This window comes from Choristoneura fumiferana, chromosome 11 (genome assembly GCF_025370935.1).
Source record: "Choristoneura fumiferana chromosome 11, NRCan_CFum_1, whole genome shotgun sequence".
Classification (NCBI taxonomy): Eukaryota; Metazoa; Arthropoda; class Insecta; order Lepidoptera; family Tortricidae; genus Choristoneura; species Choristoneura fumiferana.
Window position 1 is genome coordinate 10056063 of NC_133482.1, and position 15742 is coordinate 10071804.

Here is a 15742-nt window from a genome sequence, read left to right on the forward strand (position 1 = left end):
ACCCCGGGTTCGAAAGCAAAGCATATTATTTTTTTGATTGTACCTATTTAGCTTTCAAACGAACGAAGTTTCCTATGCCGAGCGCGGACATAGATTTCTACGCAACCCGGTTGAAAAACTTGGAAGGCATCTACTCCCAGTTAAGAGATCCACGCGTCAAACGCATGGCGCATTACCTCGAAGACACGCACAGTGTATACCTGGATTGTTTCAAGACTATGCTTACAAATATTGTGGCTGGTACGTATTTGGAAACTGTTGTACCTTGGCCTTATTTTACCTCGGACAGTCGTCGACATTTAAATGTTCCCATCATGTGCTATGCCATTTGAACCGTCGGCCGGAACTATCGAAGTAAAGTTAGTAACGAAACTGTATGTGCTATGTCAGAAAATCATGAAAATAAAAATCCCTGTACAAAAAGTACTTTTTTTGAACTCTAAATGAAGCTTATTTATTTAATGTTTTAATTTTTCGTAATAAAAGTTAATAAACTATGTTGAAGTTACGTTAATTAGCTACGGAACAATAGGGTTGTTTCAGCCTAAACCTAAATCGATGTGCGTTTTGGACGTATTTTTACCTAAAAAACTGGATACGTTGTACCTCGGACACTAAAAATACGTTGTACCTACCTTGGCCAATGAAATTTAAGAGTAATAAAATATAGATTTTTTGTACCGACCATATCTTGATGCTGAAAGGTATTTTAGTTAAAATTAAGTAATTTAGTTGTTTGATCAATACGATTTCATCATGTAATCAGCGTCTAAACCAAAAACTAAGGTAACTTTTTATTTGATATAAAATAATATGTACGAACTTGGCAGGAAAAACTGCCGTGTGCCAATAACCAGTAAATAAGTCATCGATTCTATAAATAAATAAAACAAATAATCATTAAATATTTTCCTGAAAAAAAAAACGTGTCCAAGGTACAACCTCGAATGTCCAAATGTACATCAGGGGTGTTGTACCTTGGACATTTTTCCCTTTTTTTTTCGTAAGCCTACGGTCTCAAAATTAAGAAACGAATCGCTTAGTTTTTTACCGAATAACATAGCCTAATGATGTATCTTTAGATATTTTCATATCTGGCGTGTATTCCATAATGAGTTATTTTTCTAAAAATCAAAAACTGTCCGAGGTAGTACAGCTTCCCCTATAGTGGCAGTGGGTTAAATTATTACTTTCTAGTTGGCTTAAATTAACGGGACAATTTCAGGTATTGTAGAATGCCGCGATATATATGTGTACCAGAAACCGCTTGCTATCCACTTTGAGACTTTTGAAGGCAATGACTTCCAAGAAGCCAAATGGCTCGTCCGACCCATGTTTCACTGTATTGGTCTGCTATGGGGCAACTCCAGATATTACTGCAATGTAGAGAAGCTTATACGTATGTATATTTCTTGGGAAACCTTTGATAATTTACAAAACTGGCAATTTTTGATTGACTGTGTCTAAAGCGTCAGGTTTACAAGGCTTTACAAGCCCAATAATTGTTATGTTATATTTTTCTTCTAGCGCTACTTCGTGAGGTGTGCAATCTAGTAATAATGCAGTGCACCAATTCAATTGATCCTCCTACCATATTTCAAGGAGATCCCGACGAACAGCTTCTCAAATTGAGGAGGGCATTAGCAGTATTGAAACAATTTATGTAAGTTGAATAAATTACTGTTAATCTTGTCTTCATCAGATAAAGGACTGAATGATATTAGCTTATGAGGTGAATGAGCGTGTATTGAAATGAGAGGCCACTCGTACGTAATCGTCATATCGGTATAAATTAGAAAGAAATAAGAATAAACTAGACTTGTAATTATGACTTATTTTCCAGTGACACCTACGAGCTAAATCGTGACAAAGTGCACACGTTTTTCCCGGCTGGTGTGACGCCGGTGCGCTGGTCTTTCGACTTTGATCGCGTGTTTATGCGTTTTAACATATATGTGAAGAAACTCCGGATGATTGAAGAAATTTTAGACGCTACTTGCGAGATTATAAAACTGGAAAAGGTGGAGTTTTGCGGATTGAGAGGCAAGATTATCAGCACGGAGTGTATGAAGGTTACGACTTATTTTTATTGCATTGGTTTATGGCTAGTTCAATTATTATTTAATTATCAAAATCAAAGGCAATAGTTAATACTTTCATCAGGTATATTTTCAGCAAAGATTGTTTTAAATTTGATTTAATTTAACTTCATACTTATATTTTCAAAGGTGTTAGAAGAGTACACTCTCATCTACCAGAACCTCGGCAACATTACGTACGACCCGGCTGACCCGGAGGACAACTCGTTTCTGCCCGATTACAAAAAGCATATGGGAGTTCTTGCAGACGTGGACCGCCGCCTCGCCTCGCTCTTTACACAGGGCCTCGACGAGTGCAACGACCAGCCTCATTTCATAAAGGTTTCTATTATCCCAGTTGCTTTTAGATATATATAGTCTCTTAGGCTAACCATTATCCTTTAGCCAGTGGACAGAATATTGTGCAATCATGTGTCTTTATACTTTTGATAGCAGAAAAAAATACTTCGGGAGGTTTCTGTTGTGTGCATGTGCGTGCGTGTGTGTGTGTGTGTGTGTGTGTGTGTGTGTGTGTGTGTGAAATGATTTTTTTTGGAAGGATGGATAAAATGTATAATCAGGAGACGCTCAATAGTTTTTAATTGCACTTTCCAAGTAGGTACTTTCAGTTTTGTTCAGTCAGCTAGAAAGATAGGAATACAACCAAAGTGCCAAAAATATGTACCTATACAGAACTTTATTGCCTGAAAATTAAGATCTTGTATTAATATTTTTGGCACTTAAGCTGTATTCATATCTTTGTTGCTGACTGTACCTAGGTACCTACGTTCATAAGCATTAACTATTCAAAAACTAAATACAAAGTAAAAACTTATTAAAATTTAAAACACGATCACTGACGTAATTGTAGTCAAGCTCTTTTGTGTGTGGTCCTTTTTCAAAGTATGCTTGATCAGATAGCCCAGCAAGAACTGACCCATGATTTAAATGTTTGATACTTACATTATGCTTGACTATTTCATATCAAAGATAACAGACAAGCTTAGGTATTGATTAATTTTATTTTTTGGTTGACATCAACAGTTCTTCCAAATCATGGGTGACTTATTCCATCGTCCTGTCATCAAAGCTGAGCTCAAACCGAAACTAAACAGATTGTTAGATTATATGCATAATAATTTAGACCAGACGAAGGAAATTTTCGACGAAGAAATGGCGGTAAGGTTAAATTACGATATTTAAATTTATTGCGAATCACTGTAATAGCAGTTAAGAATACAATAATGGTGATCTTCAAAAGTCCATATTATTATAATGATATTAATATTTAAGTATAAATTATTTCCTCAATAGAAATTGACCAAAGGCCCCGAGAGACCAATGGTAGACCCATATCTCCCTCCAGTAGCCGGAGTGATCTGGTGGGTTCAAAAACTTCGTTCAAAGATGCAGGTGCCAATGGAGGAATTTCTTGTATTTGAGGATCCGTACGTACCTTTTTTTTTACATAGCAGGTGGTAGGACCTTGTGCAAGGTCCGCCCGGATTGCTAATACCATCTTGCTCGCTAATCCTGCCGTAAAGCAGCAGTGCTTGCACTGTTGTGTTTCGGCGTGGAGAGTAAGACAGCCGGTGAAATTACTGGCACGTGAGGTATCCCATCTTAGGCCTCTAGGTTGGCAACGCGTCTGCAATACCCCTGGTGTTGCAGATGTTTATGGGCAGTGGTGATCTCTTACCATCAGGAGACCCACTTGCTCGTTTGCCATCCAGTCGAATCAAATAATAATAACTGACCGTGATTGACCCCTATCTCACCTGATGTGTACCTTTATATTACGTCAAATGTTTTTAAACAACAGATAAGTAAAATAATCATTTATCTGTGTCTTTTATCTGTTGTCACGGTTTTGTCATAATGAAAGAAAAACCTACAGAACAGAGGAAAGCAGATACGGTAACATGAGTGAGAGTAGGTACCGCTTTACATTTAAGGGTATGGGGCCTTACTTTCCCAGCTCACTTTTAGGTGCTGGTGTGTTTTTAAGTACTGAATGGAAGGTATGCTAAAGTCTTAAATTAAAAAATAAATAAACAAGGTATATTGGACTGTTCACAGTATAATAGAAACAGAGTCGGCCATCTACATAAAGCAAAAGATGAACGAGATGAACGGGTACATTAACCAGGTTGAAGACAGGAACTTCAAGCCTTGGTGTGGTACTGTTCCAGGGATTTGTAAAACACATTTGGCTAAAAATCTCATTTATAGAGATCCACCATTTGTTCGAAACAATTTCGCCCCTGAGGTAAGAAATAATGGAAAGAAAAGCAGGATTTTACCTGAAGAGCTACAATAATATAATTTAAATATTGTTTTAAGTTTATTTACGGATTTTGAACATGAAATACCGTGAGACTCACTCATATTAAATATAATGACCCGGATAACTCACGTCTTAAATCGAGTTTAGCTCGACATGTTTCGGGCTAATCCGTAGCCCTTCGTCTTCGGAGCAACGCGACTCAGCGGCTGCTGCAACACGCGCACTGCGCGCCGCCGCTCTGCTCGCGCGACTACCGACGAAACTGACACCGGCACACAACTACCCGCGTTTTCATCATCATTACAACTGTCAAATGTAGGGTAGCACACAACACTAACAATATCGCTCTGTAAAGGTACGTTCACACACACCGATGACGCAGCACGAGTATTTAACACCGTTTTCCAACTCGGAGGTACCGTCCAACCACAATCCCGGTTGAAATTCGGCCGACGACTAATCTCGATGGCTTCACGCACTTTCCGCGGAATGAAAAATTTCTCTCTCGCAAGTACAGATACCTTATCAAATCTGATATAGTGCGTCGAATCCGAGTTCATTGAGTGCTCGGCCACAGCAGACCCCTTGTCGTCCTGTTTCCTCATACTACGTATGTGCTCCGATACCCTTGTGGAAACGTTTCGTCCAGTCTCTCCAATATAGCTCTTGCCACAGGCACAGGGAATCATATATACCCCGGGGCCACTCAGGGGCTCCTTATCCTTCGGCGAACGTACCAACTGTCTGAGCTGCATATGAGGACGGAAAATCGACTTGATGCTATATCTTCGGCGTAACAAGTGTCCGATTTTATCCGTCACCCCTTTTATAAACGGTAAATATACCGGAACCCTCTCAGCAATGGGTACAACTGGAGGCAGTGCAACCGTGTGGTGAACGTGTCGACTCGTCAAAGACCGGTGGGAGCTGAGAGGGTTCCGGTATATTTACCGTTTATAAAAGGGGTGACGGATAAAATCGGACACTTGTTACGCCGAAGATATAGCATCAAGTCGATTTTCCGTCCTCATATGCAGCTCAGACAGTTGGTACGTTCGCCGAAGGATAAGGAGCCCCTGAGTGGCCCGGGTATATATGATTCCCTGTGCCTGTGGCAAGAGCTATATTGGAGAGACTGGACGAAACGTTTCCACAAGGGTATCGGAGCACATACGTAGTATGAGGAAACAGGACGACAAGGGGTCTGCTGTGGCCGAGCACTCAATGAACTCGGATTCGACGCACTATATCAGATTTGATAAGGTATCTGTACTTGCGAGAGAGAAATTTTTCATTCCGCGGAAAGTGCGTGAAGCCATCGAGATTAGTCGTCGGCCGAATTTCAACCGGGATTGTGGTTGGACGGTACCTCCGAGTTGGAAACGGTGTTAAATACTCGTGCTGCGTCATCGGTGTGTGTGAACGTACCTTTACAGAGCGATATTGTTAGTGTTGTGTGCTACCCTACATTTGACAGTTGTAATGATGATGAAAACGCGGGTAGTTGTGTGCGGTGTCAGTTTCGTCGGGTAGTCGCGCGAGCAGAGCGGCGGCGCGCAGGCCGCGTGTGGCAGCAGCCGCTGAGTCGCGTTGCTCCGAAGACGAAGGGCTACGGATTAGCCCGAAACATGTCGAGCTAAACTCGATTTAAGACGTGAGTTATCCGGGTCATTATATTTATTTACGGATTGTTGTTTAGAGCTCTAGACATCATTTTGTAATTAATAGTTCACGGTATTTGTTAACAATGTGAAAGATATTTTTTTCAGCTGGTGATGCTGCTGCGCGAAATACGTTACATGAAATATTTGAATAAGCAAGGTATACCTCAAGATGGTTTGGACTTGTATGCTCGCAACGAAAAATTACAAGTAATTTTCTATTTTTTTATCGTAAACACTGTCTGTATAAATTTATCAGTACGTCCCTATCTAAATTATTTATTTTATATAGTATGACATGAACCGGCTGAACCGCGCTATTTCTTGGTACAACGCGATCCGCGAGGGCAGCCACGAGACCGAAGTGGCGCTCATCGAGAAAGAGATCTCCGCCATCGACACACTGCTCGGCCGCGGCGTGGAGGAGCTCACGTGGAATGATGATTGTAACTATACATTATTATGATCAGAGCTCGGCAGGCGTAAGCCATTTTGACATTCTGCATTACTATCTACTATTAATATCTACACCATAGAAAGAAATATTAAAAGAAAATAAAACTTTATTAAGTAAGTAGTTATAATTAAATTAAAATGACAATGCATTATGTATAAAACGAGTAGGTTTAGTTTAATATCATATCATATCACTTTATTAACTTTAATAGTATCATATGGATATACATATTATTTAAAGACGTTTGCCAAAAAATCTCGCTATAAATAGTTATTTGTGCAACAAGAGAGCAAAGTCGTTTTTTGGTGCGAGTGTTGATTTTGAATCCCGAGTAAGCGAAGGATTCTACAATTGAGTCACGAGCGACAGCTAGTGATTCTAGGTTAGAATCCTGAGATGAGCAAGTGATTCAAACACACGAGATGCAAAAAAACTTTGGTCTCGTGTGACACATACAACTTTTCACCTGAGCAGCGAGAACATTTAAATTAAAGGTTAAAATAAAACCATTTAAATAAATATAATATATTTAGAAGACAAAAAAAACAAGTACTTTAAAATATAATGCGATTGTTAAGAAATAAATATAGTACTTACTTAATCATATTTAAAACTTTTTCTCGGAAATGATTGATACAGTCGCCATTACATTTTTAAAAAGTCACTTAAGAATGCCAGACAACGATCAAAAGTCTCCGGTAAGTATACAGGTTTTGAATATGGAACGAAAAAGTATCCATTATAAAAATGATTGAATGATTTTATTAGGATTTCTATTATTTGAAGCATGATTAGATTACTTGCAAATTCATTAAATTTGACAATAATTTGATAAAACTTTAAGAGATGCCGTAAACGAAACGATTTTATTAAAAAAAAACAAGAGCAGCGGCTTTCGTACAACGAGGTTGCATACTTTATTAAAAGAGTGGGAAAATTATAACATTTCGGTAATTTTTCGCTGTCATGTAATTCACTGTTTTTTTTTATTTCACCTCGTGTTTTTGTTTTTCAATTTGTCCTTACTATAATTCATTCATTATTGACATATTGTTAATGCCAAAGGTGCAAAGATTTTTTTTATTAGGTTGGCATAATGCTTCTTGCTTAACTGAAGAGTAAAAACACTAAGAAAAAAGTAAAATTGAGCGGGATATTCGTTCATTTATGCTCGTTTTGTTTACAAATTTATCTTGGTAGTTTTTTAGTTTATATTTGAGAAAAGCACCGTACAAGCTTCGAACAATAAGTGATATACTAAATCCTTTTAATAATGCGCTATATACTTAATATAACAGACGTTTTGTAACTTTGCAGTTATATGTATCCGAACTCTAACGTTTGTTTGTTTCTTTTTAGGCCTACAGAATTTGATCCTATCTCTCGCTTTTTCATATTGGCAGATCAAAGTCAAGTTCAAATATTTGGAATTCAGGGAGTGGACCCAGCACTGTCCTCAGCATTTAATTTTTTTTTATTAAAAAGCTACTTTGTCTCACGGAGGGAGCAAAATTTTGCTCACTGATTTTTCATAGCAAAACCTGCCTGTTTGAGCTGCTGAGGTGAAAAATCATTTGTTTTAATGGCGACCGAAAGATCGTAGTGGAAAGGCAGCCTAAATAAAATAGAATAGAACAGAATTCTATTCTAAATAAAATAATTTTGTCATTGAATGACAAGGCATGTCCATGTTATGCAAACTCTGAAAACAGCTCACCCCCGCCGAGCTCTGATTATGATAATTGAAAAAAAAATGAAAATGTTTATTATGCTCATACTCCTAGTACATTAATGAGGAATCAATCTTTTTATGTTATTTCGATGTATTCTTCGTGTAATAGTTCTAACTTTCATAAAAATAAAAGCTAAAAGTCAGGCTTACCAGTGTTATTTTGTATCTACTTTTCGACTAGTTACGGAATGGATGGCAGAGGTGTACCAGGCGATTAACGCACTACAAGAGCGTGTGCTTAGGGCGCAAAACAACATGTTGCGCGGGCTTGCCAATATAGCGGCGTGGGGCGACATACCGTTGCACAATCGCAAGGAGAACCCCGACAAGATGGAACTGTTGGCCGTTCCGGAGCGACATCAGAAATTCGTAGCCAGGTCATAATTATTTAATGAATAAAACATTCAATTAAAAAAATCAAAAAACCCGACAGCTTTAAAAATTAAAAGGAAGAAAATAAGTGTAGTGGTCTAGAACTGTCAAGTAGCTAATTTAAAGTTCAGGAGTCGGGACCCACTACCAAAATTTTTTGAGCTGGTTACGATTTAAATGGGTCCCCTGGATTGAGCTGTAAATTAGCTACTTGATAGAGTTCTAGAACACTAGACTTATTTTCTTCCTTGTAGTTTTTAAGGCAGTCGGGGTTTTTTTTATTTAATGTTTTATTTTATACTTTTTTGATATTTACGGGAAAATGGTAGATTAAAAGTATTATAACCCGTCTATATTTAGAATGGGCTAATTATTAGCTTTCATTTGATACCCATATTGTTACAATACAATTTTTTTTTATTTCTCCGCCATTTTTATTTATCAGATGGCATATTGAAATATTTACCCTATGTCACTTCGACAGTTACGACAAATCCAATGATACCTCATATGTTCAAATCCGTCCAGCCGTTTAGGCTGCAGCGAGGACCAAAGAAGTGGACATACATACCCACATACATACATACATACATAAATACATACGGTCGAAAAACATAACCCTCCTTTGGGCAGTCGGGTAAAAATGAAACTTGGGATTCGGTTCAAGAGGTAATACTTGTATTTTGCCAAAATGACGTTTTGATGATGAGTGATTTAATACAAACTAGATGAAAACCGGCTTCGCTCGGGTAAAATGTACTCATAATAATATGTTTGAAAAAATTTTTTGCCTGTAAAGACTGTCGTACTTATCGAAAAATCTGACGTATATTCCCAGCCTTAATTATTATCACAAACACTTTAACGGCTAACCTACGTATCGGTATTTCACCAGTAGATATTTCTCCTAAATCTTATTTGCCCAAATAACTACGTAGTCAGTCCCAAAGTTCTGTCACAAATGAAAATAATGATAAAAACAAAAGTACCAATCAGTTTTTAATAAATTATATACCAATTTAAAGTACATTTAATAAAAAAATAAATTTAAGTACTTAAAATTATTCAAAATGACTTCCTTTGTTTTTAATACAGGCCCTTAATCGGCGCAGCCAGTCGTCTATCGCAGCACGCACCACTTTCATGTCTATTTCAGCAACTGCTTTTCTTAAAGATGACTTCAGGCTCTCCAAATTTTTATGGGGTTTAGCACAGACCTTCCCCTCTAAGACCTGCCAAATTTTAAAGTCCAGAGGATTAAGGTTCGGACTGGAGGAAGGCCAATCTTCGTGTCTTATAAAGTCGATTTTTTGACGGCCAAACCAGGCTTGAGTGGTCTTGGCTTTGTGTGCTGGCGCAGAATCCTGCTGGAACACAAAATTATGACCTGAAAATAGCGTGTTGGGCAGATCTTTGACATGCTTATCCAAAACCGTCTCTTGGTACACTTTCGCACTGATTTTGACCCCTTTTTCGCAAAAATGAACCTCAGTTGGCCCGTAATAAGATCAGAGAATACTCTTCAGAGCTCCTAGCGTACACTCTATCATTATGTTTATTGTACTTCTCTTCAATATCGAAAATCTTTTCGTCTGTAAAGAGGATATCACGGTGTCGATTTTTCGCGTACCGCTTTAACAACTTCCGGGATCTTTTAAACCTTATTGTTTTTAGACGGGCATTAAGTAAGTGCCCACTCTATTTTTTGTATGCTCGCAGACTAAGATCTTCGTTTAAAACCTTTTTGACGGTTTTTCTACTGACACCCATCTGCAAAGCCATCAACTTCTGTTTTCGGACAGGATTTCTTGCTATGCGTGCCTTGATCGCTTTGATCACTGCTGGTGTTTGTACGGAGCGAGGCCGGCCAATTCTTTTCTTGTCCTCAACACTGGAGACTTCATTGTACCTGTCAATCGTACGGTACACAAACCTAAGCGTTATATTTACATTTTTGAGCAACTTGAAAATGGTACTTGGCGAGTGCCCACAGCGGTGCAATGCTAAAACAGCTATTCGGTTTTCTTTCAACGTCCACTCCATCGTGAGAAATTGCAGCGAATGACTGTTTATTGTTTTAAAATAATTGACAAACATTCAAAAATGGAATTCAATCAAATTTTCTTAAAATCATGTTTTAAATTTAAAAATAATGTGCCAGTGACAGAACTTTGGGACCGACTACGTATGTCTGTCTCATAATCAAAGAAATTAGACCTAAAGGGCCCCATATAAGGTACGATCCGTCTGTACGATCGATCTGATGAAAATCGACGAATCGTACCGTGTGTGGGGCCCTTAAAAGGTCACAATGGAGAACGAAATGCAAACCTGTGACACGTGATGACGTGACACTCACGCCACTTTGATGTGATGACTTTGACATGTTTACTTCGCAACGCCATTATATATACTCAGTAATTTATTCCATTTTTTATTGAAAATACTCGCTAAATCCGAATTTTCTACCTACAAGTTGTCGACTCGGAACAAACGTCAACAACTGAAGATAGTTATAGTTGAAGGTAGTTGGTGATAGTTTTGAGTTTTGATAAGATCCATTCAAGTTTTCCGGCAAGACGTTTCGTTTTACACAGTCACATGAGTCACAGTTCTTTGTAATGGATACTTTTTTGGCGTGACGCACGCGATGTGTTGAAGGCGAGCCGTATCTAAGAGCTAGCTAGTATGAAACGGAACGTTTATTAACTACCCAAGATGGCGACTGCGGTTTGTTTGTCAGTGCCATTAGAATTTAACGAAATTCTCCATAATCCGAATTTTGCGGATATATGTTGTCGACTCGGATCGACTAATTTTTTACGCTCTTCAATTTGATGTGCATTTCGTTCGAGTCTACCGTACCCCTGGACGAAATTATTAATATAGATAAGAGTTATTGTTTCCGTTATGAGTTCATCATCAAGTGACATGGTATTATTTCCTTGGATTTATTTGAGAAAAGCACTATACAAGCCTCGTCCATGTACAGGGATCGTCGGCCTCGTATATTTAGATAGCTTCGTTAACACTCAGCCATCTATAACTACTCGGCCGGCAATCCCCTAATTAGGGCCTCTGCAGTAATGTACTAAGTAAAATGTTTTGCTTATCATGGCAAAATACAGCTATGACCTCCTGAACCGACTCCGACATTGGGTGTTATTCAATAAAAGGAATGTTATTTTTTTAAATTATATTATACTGACACAAGTGTCTTTCTTTTAGGCGAAATAAAATCCTCGAAAGCCATGCTGAGTTCCAAGATATATTAGTCACCAATTACAAATTATTCTTTAATATTCAAGAAGACGAACAGGTATTTGTTGTTAACTTTAGAGAGATTCTAAAGTTATAATTCAACTAGCTTTGTATGCTACACTTTACTTTGAATTTTTATAGTCTATTGACGACGAAGAAGAATTGGAAGATGTTGATGAAGCCACCCTCGATGATGACGAAAAAGCGGCACGTGCAGCTAAAATTCGCGAAATAGCTGAACGTCGAGAAGTTAAACGACTAGCAAGAGAAGAAAGAGAGGCGGAAAAAGCAGCAGCCAATCAAATTAAATTTGAAAGACGAGAAGCTAGGAGATTAATTAGAGAAGCTAAAGAAGCTGAAAGAGCTGAGCGACAGGCACGCAGAGATGCGGGTATGTATTTGATCAATTGAAACATGTAATAATAATAAGTATAATAAATAAAATAATAATGTATTTTATTAATTGTTTTAATGTTTGTCAATTGTGTTAATACTTGGAATACGTTTAATTTTGAAGTCACGTTGACAATTATTTAGGCGAGGAAGTAGATTCACCAGCTGAAGAAGAAGAAGTTATAACTGACCCTGATGAATTAGCCGATATCGAAGCTGAAAAAATTGAAATGGAGGAGGAAAGGTTCAGAGCTGCGCGCTGGCCTGCGTACGTACGATACGTTGACTCACTGGTGAGATTAAATTTATACACAGTTTTTTTTAATTGTGCCGTACTTACCTACTGAAAGAAAAAGTAATTTACAGGTGTCTAAACAAATAATGAAAGCAATTGAAGTTAGTTTAAATTTGTTTGAAAAGCAAACAGACTTGGAGAAAGGGCCACAAGTAGCTTTCCTTCGAGTTGTAGCAGAGCTTAGGGATCCAGGTGAAATAAATAAATATACTATAATAACGGTATATTTTATTAAGATCAAACCTGATTAAACGTTGTTTTGAGTGAAAATGTTTGTTACTGTGTATTTTAGATATATATTTCTCTCCATCATTGGATATTGATGAGACGGGTGGGTTGTATGATACGCTTCGAGAGATGATGAAGGATATGTTTCTACAGGCAACATTATTTCCTAGAATTGATGAAATCGTGCCAATCGCTTCATACGAAGGTATTATTAACATTCTAATCAAATATTTTAATTTTGTATGTAAATGTGATATTCTTGCTCTTGGTAAAGACGAATGGCGGAGAATAGGCGAGGCTTTTGCCCAGCATGTTATTTGAAAAAAAAACCTTACAAATTACAGGTTTTATTATACCATTTTGACGGGTTCAACTCCCGGTTCAGACGGGGGCTTATTCAAAATTGTATGAATGCAGTTTAAATTATTCTTAAAATCAAAATAATAGTATTTTCAGTAAAATTATCTATCTACACTCTTTAAGATACTTATTTTTGTATATACATATGTGTTTATTGAAATCCTACAGATGATATAGCAGAGGAAGAAGATATGATCGATCTCTATCATGAAATACTTAAGAGAATTGACAACAGTATTGCTGATATTGTCACGTATGCTTCGGTATGGAAATAGTACATTGTGTCTTAAGGGCGGTAAATAAGGAATTACGAACGATAGTCTGTTAGAAGCCTGAAGTCGAAGACTGAGGGCATTAATGAGTCGATGTTCGTAATTCTAGTACCGCCCGTGCGACATACAATGTTTTTCATCACATTTGCGATTAAAATTGTATATTGGTAAAATAAAACTAATATTTTTTTTTAATTGCCTATACCGCTGACTGCACTCTTGGAAGCGACAGCTCCCCGCCGCCCTCCCCCTCCGCAGCATGTGCTTGACGTGCGCGCGCTCCTGCAGCAGCGCGCCATGCTGTATCAGTACGGGCAATGACTCATTTACCGACCTAGGGTTTCATGACAAGAAAATTGGTACGGGTAATGACTCATTTACCGACCACGGGTTTCATGACAAGCACATTAAGGTCGAGGGTTTTATTTGGTGGGGTTGCAACCAAGGTAGCCTGCATGTTACAACACTGTTTACGAGCAAGTGTGATGAAAAATATAAAGAACTCATAATGCTACAACGTGATTTTTTTATGTGATAATATTCTTACTATTGCTAATGATAGCAAATATATACAATAAAATATCTACTTTTTTTTATTGAACACCGCATATAAACAGTTCACAGCAATAGTTTTTTTGTACTAGAAATATGAAAAATATACTCCTCTCTGGATGGAAGACCGACATGAGGTGCTGGAAAACTTCCTGAAGTATGGTCGCGTGATTCCACCAGAAGAGTTTGATAAATACGTATATGAAAACGGATGTGAACCTCCAACTGTAAAACCAAAGCTAGAACAATATCAACAGGAGGTAAAGTACCTACAAGTTGATCGTTACTTAAAATATACTTTTTTAACCGACTTCAAAAACCGGGCAAGTGCGAGTCGGACTCGCGCATCGAGGGTTCCGTACACATTTACCTATAAATGTAAGTAAACGGGAATCGTGTCTTGAAGATATTTCTCGCTTTTTCCGAGTGATTTAATATATCCAGTGTATGCAGAGCCCTTCTCTTAAGCAAAATGTACGCAGTGTGGGGTCAGATTATACTGGTCATTGATATTTACAGACAAACATAAAAAATCAAGAGTTGGTTGTGTTATAATAGCTACCTTCATACCAAATTTCAAGATTCTGAGTTCATGGAAAGTACCCTATAGGTTTTGATTCCCTTGCGAGTTTCGAAAATTTGCGGAAATTTGCAGCATAAACGGCTGCATCTTTTGATTGCGTTGGCTTAAGAAGTTCGATTTTTTCACAGGTCCAAGGCTCCAAGGGCCAGTAAACCTCAGTATTTGATATAAATTTCAGCTTGAATACCTTCACGCGTTCCCGAGAAAAAGGGTCTTGACAGACAGACAGACAGACAGACGGACAAAAGTGATCCTATAAGGGTTCCGTTTTTTCCTTTTGAGGTACGGAACCCTAAAAAAGGAGGTTATCAATTTGGTTGTATTTTTTTTTGGATAGCAGGTTTTATGGTATGAGTAAATTACATTACAGATTGATAAGTTCAATGCCATGTACGACGAAGTATTGGCCTTACCGCCTGTCTACCTCTGCAACGGCTGGCTTCAGTTGGATCTCAAACTACTCAATCAGGCCATCATGAACATTATTTGCAAATGGAGCAACTTGTACAAAGAAAACTTAAAAGAGCATGTTCAAACTAGGTAAGTTTAGAATATTTTTTATTATTCTACGATGTGAATAGAATCAAGCTAAAAAATCGTACCTACGTTCGGATATACGATATGGTAAATTATTCACTATTATTGTATTTTCGAAGTAATTGGGTTAATTTGTATACTCGCTACTCAGTCGCTATTCGTCAAAACTTAAACGAATAACATGGTTAAAAGATAAAGTGTCCAATATGGCAAGGAAATTTTTTGTTTGACAGTTTGGATGTCCTAGAAAAGTTCATTATTTATGCAACAAAGGAGCTATCTGTAGAGTTAGGAGATGACGACTATGAAGGCCTGCTGCAAGTCATGCGCGTGATGAACGAAGTAAAGGCCAAGGTGGATGCAGATACCGATCACATGTTTGAGCCTCTCCGCGACATTATAGACGTGTTGAAGGAATATGGCGTTGACTTCCCTGAAGAAACATATGAGCAGGTCAGTTAAAAAAAACTCGAGTTAGGGCACCAGTCATTGATACACTTTATGTTCAATATCTGTGATGCAGTCTCTGTTCATTTGACGGCATCACATATATGTGTCGCATAAAATCATCCATGAGTGGTAAAATACACTCTTAGTTTCAAATCATTGCAATTTTTTATCTGGATGCTTTTCTTTTTTGGCAGTCGGTACCTACTTATACAATACTACAATAT

At 37.8% G+C, this 15742-nt stretch overlaps 1 protein-coding gene across 1 annotated transcript in view; it reads left to right on the forward strand.

Annotated features, from left to right (window-relative positions):
• LOC141432750 (dynein beta chain, ciliary-like) overlaps nucleotides 1-15742 on the forward strand; it is a 57970-nt gene that overhangs the window by 3681 nt on the left and 38547 nt on the right. Inside the window, exons 7-26 of the mRNA XM_074094495.1 lie at nucleotides 52-240; nucleotides 1226-1399; nucleotides 1528-1663; nucleotides 1844-2072; nucleotides 2229-2420; nucleotides 3123-3257; nucleotides 3393-3526; nucleotides 4158-4347; nucleotides 6135-6236; nucleotides 6319-6472; nucleotides 8397-8592; nucleotides 11816-11906; nucleotides 11990-12239; nucleotides 12386-12534; nucleotides 12608-12728; nucleotides 12829-12969; nucleotides 13293-13387; nucleotides 14041-14208; nucleotides 14902-15071; nucleotides 15302-15521. Of these exons, the coding sequence (XP_073950596.1) occupies nucleotides 52-240; nucleotides 1226-1399; nucleotides 1528-1663; nucleotides 1844-2072; nucleotides 2229-2420; nucleotides 3123-3257; nucleotides 3393-3526; nucleotides 4158-4347; nucleotides 6135-6236; nucleotides 6319-6472; nucleotides 8397-8592; nucleotides 11816-11906; nucleotides 11990-12239; nucleotides 12386-12534; nucleotides 12608-12728; nucleotides 12829-12969; nucleotides 13293-13387; nucleotides 14041-14208; nucleotides 14902-15071; nucleotides 15302-15521 (3236 nt within the window). The remainder of the gene's footprint in view (nucleotides 1-51; nucleotides 241-1225; nucleotides 1400-1527; nucleotides 1664-1843; nucleotides 2073-2228; nucleotides 2421-3122; nucleotides 3258-3392; nucleotides 3527-4157; nucleotides 4348-6134; nucleotides 6237-6318; nucleotides 6473-8396; nucleotides 8593-11815; nucleotides 11907-11989; nucleotides 12240-12385; nucleotides 12535-12607; nucleotides 12729-12828; nucleotides 12970-13292; nucleotides 13388-14040; nucleotides 14209-14901; nucleotides 15072-15301; nucleotides 15522-15742) is intronic.